General features: G+C 40.9%; 1 protein-coding gene and 1 pseudogene across 2 annotated transcripts in view; both read right to left on the bottom strand.

Moving 5' to 3' along the window:
• The window catches only part of LOC144978938 (multidrug resistance-associated protein 1 pseudogene), an 8,303-nt pseudogene that overhangs the window by 456 nt on the left and 2,847 nt on the right, over nt 1-5,000 (bottom strand). The window contains exons 2-4 of the transcript XR_013646630.1: nt 1,168-5,000; nt 539-582; nt 1-378 (exon numbers count right to left, since the gene is read on the bottom strand). The exon at nt 1-378 is cut by the window's left edge and continues 456 nt beyond it; the exon at nt 1,168-5,000 is cut by the window's right edge and continues 240 nt beyond it. The product of XR_013646630.1 is annotated as a multidrug resistance-associated protein 1 pseudogene (transcript). The remainder of the gene's footprint in view (nt 379-538; nt 583-1,167) is intronic.
• LOC144978937 (multidrug resistance-associated protein 1-like) overlaps nt 3,206-5,000 on the bottom strand; it is a 1,992-nt gene continuing 197 nt past the window's right edge. The window contains exon 1 of the mRNA XM_078925556.1: nt 3,206-5,000. This exon is cut by the window's right edge and continues 197 nt beyond it. Within this exon, the coding sequence (XP_078781682.1) occupies nt 3,206-5,000 (1,795 nt within the window).

Raw genomic sequence — 5,000 nt, 5'->3', positions numbered from 1 at the left:
TACATTGTCTACAAAAGATTTCAAATGGGAACGCTTTAAAGCAGTCCAAAGTTCTCCTTCCGAATGTTTACTGAACGGATCGAGATTCATTCTAAGAGTTCCGCTGAAGATAACTGGTTCCTGTGGTAAGATGTTGATTCGAGAACGCAAGTCATGCAGGCCCAAGTCTGCAATGTTTCCCTCGTCGACAGTGATGTTACCGTCAGCTGCCTCCAAAAGACGGAAAAAAGCCATAGTCAGTGATGTTTTGCCTGCTCCAGTACGTCCCACAATGCCAACTTTTTCTCCATTCTGAATCTGGCAGTCAACTCCTTTCAGGACAAGATCAAGACCCTCTCTATACAGGGTTGCCAGATCATTTTTGAGTAAGTGGCCAAACTAGCTATAGCAGGAGGCCAGATTCTTCGGCAGGAGGCCAAATACCACCGAACCCACCTTAGCCTCGCGAAAACTCTTTAGATTTGTTAAACAATTTATTCCCCCCATTTTTGAAGAAGAAAAAAGAAAATTAATTTAAAGGAACATTCGCTGTACTCACCTTAATCAAAACACCATTTCGCCATTGCAATTTCTCACTAGATTCTGTGCATTTGTTGATATCGTTGAATTTTTCCTTTTAAACTTAAACAACATCATAGGTCACATATTTGAGTTGTAATCAGCGCAACGAGAAAATAACGAATAATTGACTTGAGACTCATAAAAATGTCACATACAACCGAATTATCACGATGGAAATAAAAAGTTCATTCTAGAGGTCTACACACCTGGAGAACTCCTCAACAAAAGTAACATTTTTACAAATTAAACTGAATTCAACAGGCCCGTTTCAACGAACCAAGAATCCATTATTGCTCAGCATTTTTACTACTACAAGTAAATGTGCTCGATCCCGAAGAACACTATTCGTTCTGGTTGTACATGGCAGCTGTAAACAAATTAATCATGTCTTTCGTAACTTGGAAATCCACACAGCATTGCTTTTTGAAAACAAATATGGGCCTTTTGGGCGCGATTGCGTGATAGCAGAGATTCTATATATAGAAGCATTAGCAAATGCAATCTGTGGCGTTAGCACGTGTTGCATTTAGATATTTAGATTGCCAAATAAAATAAGTTTTACCGGTACCAAAGCAAAACGATATAACGGAGAAAGTCAGAGGAGGCCAAAAAGTTGGTCACAGGAGGCCAAGTGGCCAAACCAAATTTTGGGAGGCCAAATGGCTTGGGAAAAGGCCAAATTTCTCAAATTTGGCCACCAGAAGGCCAAACTAGCAACCCTGTCTCTATATCTGGCTTTAAACGAGTTAAAACTCACGTGACCCTTAGTCGGCCAATCAACAGCAGGTTTGGTTTCTTCAATGTCCCACTCTGCTTCAGACGGTTTGTTTGAGTATTCGATAAGTCTTTCCAATGAAATGATCTCAGTCTCAGCGTGTGTCACTGTCCAAAAGAATCCATTCATTGTTCCCGTGAAGCAACTGGCGAAGAGAATGACCAATCCTACCATTCCAGCAGTCATTGTTGGGTCCATGACGCAGACAAGACCAGTAATAAATACAATCATGTGATAAAGAAAACCCGACCGAATTCCTAGACCCAATGAGGCCCAGTGTTCCAAAAGATCATATTTGACGAATTCATCAATCTGAGTTTCCATTCTTTTAATAAATCTGTTTTGGCAAGCATAAGCACGAATGGATGACAGGCCGTTAAGAGTTTCTGTGAAATGGGTGTACATGGGTGATCGGTACTTAGACCTAAAGCGTCTGAGTTGTCGAATGGTGCCGATGTGAAACTTGAATAAAACGTAATAGGCGATGGTTATCGGTACAAGGTAGTAGGTGATTGTTGGGCAGTTGAGAATAATCATAATAAGAAAGATAAGCATGTTGAAGATACATATTACCAATCCTCGAAGACATCCACCGAGACCGTCAACCCTGGTTACATCCTTAGAAAATCGAGTTAGGATTCGGCAAGAAGGCGTAGTATCAAAGAAAGACATGGGGCAGCGCAGAATTCGATATAAGAGATTATTGTGTAGACGTGTTGCAGCTTGGAAGGTCTGGCTCAAAATAGTAACTACGAAGAGAAAAGCGGCAATGACTTCTATTGCCCCTGATACTCCGAAGAGCATGAAGTGTTTCCATTTTGCTTCGTTGTATTCTTCAGTATAAGCCAACGATGCATTGTTGAGTAAGGGATCGTCAGTCCACTGCTTCAGAGTGTAACTGTTATAAGAGTCAAATACAGCAGTAATTAGAGCAAGAAGGGCAAAGACGGTGACCGTCTTGTACCCGATAGCTTTAAGGTATTCCAAATAGACTTTTTTGTCAACTTGTCCTTGCTCCAATTCTTCGTCGTCGATAAGCGCTCCGTTTTCGTCATCATTTGAATTGCTAATACCTTCAAACGTTTCAGCATCATCTTCCTCGTCAGCGCTACCATCTGTACTAGTGTCCGAGGAGTTGTTCTCAGCAGAAGAGTCCGATTTTTCATTGTTTGCACAATTGTTTTTCTCCTCTGCGTTATCATTTTTCGAGTCAAGTCTGCTCAATGTTCTTTGAGTTGCTTTTACTACCTTTGAATTAGCATTCTCAGAAGAACTAGCCAGTGCATTTCTCAAAAACTGGGCAAACGCTCCATCGTGTGACAAAAGCTGCTCGTAAGTTCCTGACTCTGATATTTCACCATCTTTTAAAACAATGATAGAATCAACGCGTGGTAGCCAGTGCAGGCCATGGGTAACGAGCACTCTGTTTTTTCCTTGTAGGAGTCCATTATCACTGATAACTTTGCTGAATATATGCTTGCCCACATGAGCATCAACAGCGCTCAATGGATCATCGAAAAGATACACATCTGCATCATTGTATAGCGCTCTTGCTAATGACACTCGTTGCTTTTGTCCTCCAGACAAATTGATTCCTTTCTCACCAATCTCAGTCTTGTCCCCAGCTTTCATCATATTGATGTCATGTTTCAAAGCACAAGCGTTGACAACACGCTTGTATCGTGTGTCATCCATCGATGATCCAAACAATACGTTTTCTTTGAGTGGAGCGTTCAGGATCCAAGCTTCTTGTGGAACGTAAGCAATTTCTCCCTGAACCTCTACATTTCCTTTTACTTTTTCCATTTCTCCCAACATTGCAGAGAGAAGAGAGGATTTTCCTGTGCCCACCATTCCAACAACAGCGACTTAACTTCCTTTGGGGATATCAATGTTGATGTTACGGAGGGTGCTCTTGTCTCTGCTTCTCTCCCATGTAAATTCTTCAGATATGGAAACTGCAGTATTGGAACTAGTCTGTTTCTTCCGCACAATATTGTCAGTTGGAATGTTTTCGCCATTCATAAATTTCTCAATCCTTTTAAGCGATGCTGCTGCTTCTACATATCTAGGGATAAGTAAAGGCATCAGACTAAATGGATGATTTAGAACGTGGAATAGGTGCATCGTGATAAAGCCTGTAGTAGGATCTAAATGTCCTCCCATGAAAATGTAAACACCAAAAGAACAAAGTTTGACGAGGAAAGGAATGGCTCTGAACATACTGTCTATACAGGCAGAGAGAAAACTGATTGCATTATTACACTCTTCTTCTTTGCGTCTGATTTCTTGTACTTTTTTTATGAATGAATTTTCCCAGGCATATAGTTTAAGGACTTTGATCCCGTTTATTACCTCATTCATAAGTTTTGTTCGTTTGTCTTTGGCATCATCTCTCTCTTGATACAGTGCTTTCATCTTTTTGCCAACGTATCTGTTTAGAGGTATGAGCAAAATCATGATGACAAGACCGACAAACATTGCGCTGCCCACAAGGTCGAAAAGAAGATACATGGCAATGCCAATATTCAGTGGGGTGGCAATTAAATGGAAAAGTTCTTGACTCAGATTTACTACTCTGTCACAGTCGTCAGAGATTAGGTTCACAATTTCGCCAGTTGTCATGTCTTTGTTCGCTTCATTTTTCACTGATAAGGCTTTGTTGAACACGGCAAGAATAATGCTTGCACGAAGCTGCTTTCCAAATCTTAAAACAGATCCCCAATGGCGATGGTGGGCGACGTGGAACAAGACATCCGTAGAAAAGATGAAGAAAACTAAAGCGACACCCTTGGTCCAATGTTCGTTCTCTCTATTGCCGATGTAATTCATAAACAGACCCATAAGAATAGGATGTATGAAATGTGTCAACTCTAGCATGGCTTTGAAAATTTGGAGGGAAATGTACTTTAAACCGTATGTCTTTATCAACACCGACAGAATTGAAATGCGTTCAGATTTCAATTGACTCTGATCAGATTCTTTCAACATGGCATCCGTTTTTGATTGATCCTTTTCTCGTTCCTCATCCAATTCCTGTTTTTTTTCTTCATTTTTTAGTCTCCTCACAAGCTCTTCAATCTTGAAGTTTCGTTCAAATCTCGAGACAGCATTTCGGCATTTGTCACTTGGTGCCAGGTCATATACATCTGACTCTTGTAGCTCCCGCTTCAGTCCAGTTTTGATAAGGTCCAGAGTCCAAAACAGAATCATATCGCTAAGCCATGACGCTCTTTCTTGAGGGTGCACAAAGACGTTGCTTTCTGCCTTTGGACCAGTTCTCCTTCTTCTTAGATACAGCAGACAACATTGAAGTGCAACGATCAGTACTTGAGCCAAGTCGATCCAAAACATTGTCGTTGTTTTCTCGTTGTAGGTTTCATGTCTGAGGTCATGGTGAAAATCGATTGATAATGTAGTGAGTGTTGAAGACCAAAATAGAAGCAATGTCAGCGTCATGTTTGGTAACATTGTCTTCCCTAAAAGCGTGAGGAAAGCAACGAAAATGTAGGTGGTGATTTGGTTACGGGTTGAGAACAGTTGGTTTGGATACTCTAGTGAGGTCAGGTTGGAATCATTTTCTTCGTAAGACATTTTCCATGACAACAAAAATGCCAAAAGTAATGTCATCGTGATGTTAAGAATTCCCAGTTTCCCCAACGCG

The sequence above is a fragment of the Berghia stephanieae genome, chromosome 8 (genome assembly GCF_034508935.2).
Source record: "Berghia stephanieae isolate SIO BIC M18660-M18661 chromosome 8, UCSD_Bste_1.3, whole genome shotgun sequence".
In the NCBI taxonomy this organism is placed as follows: Eukaryota; Metazoa; Mollusca; class Gastropoda; order Nudibranchia; family Aeolidiidae; genus Berghia; species Berghia stephanieae.
Note: the sequence above shows the minus strand (reverse complement) of the source record. Positions and strands in the feature narration are given on the sequence as shown.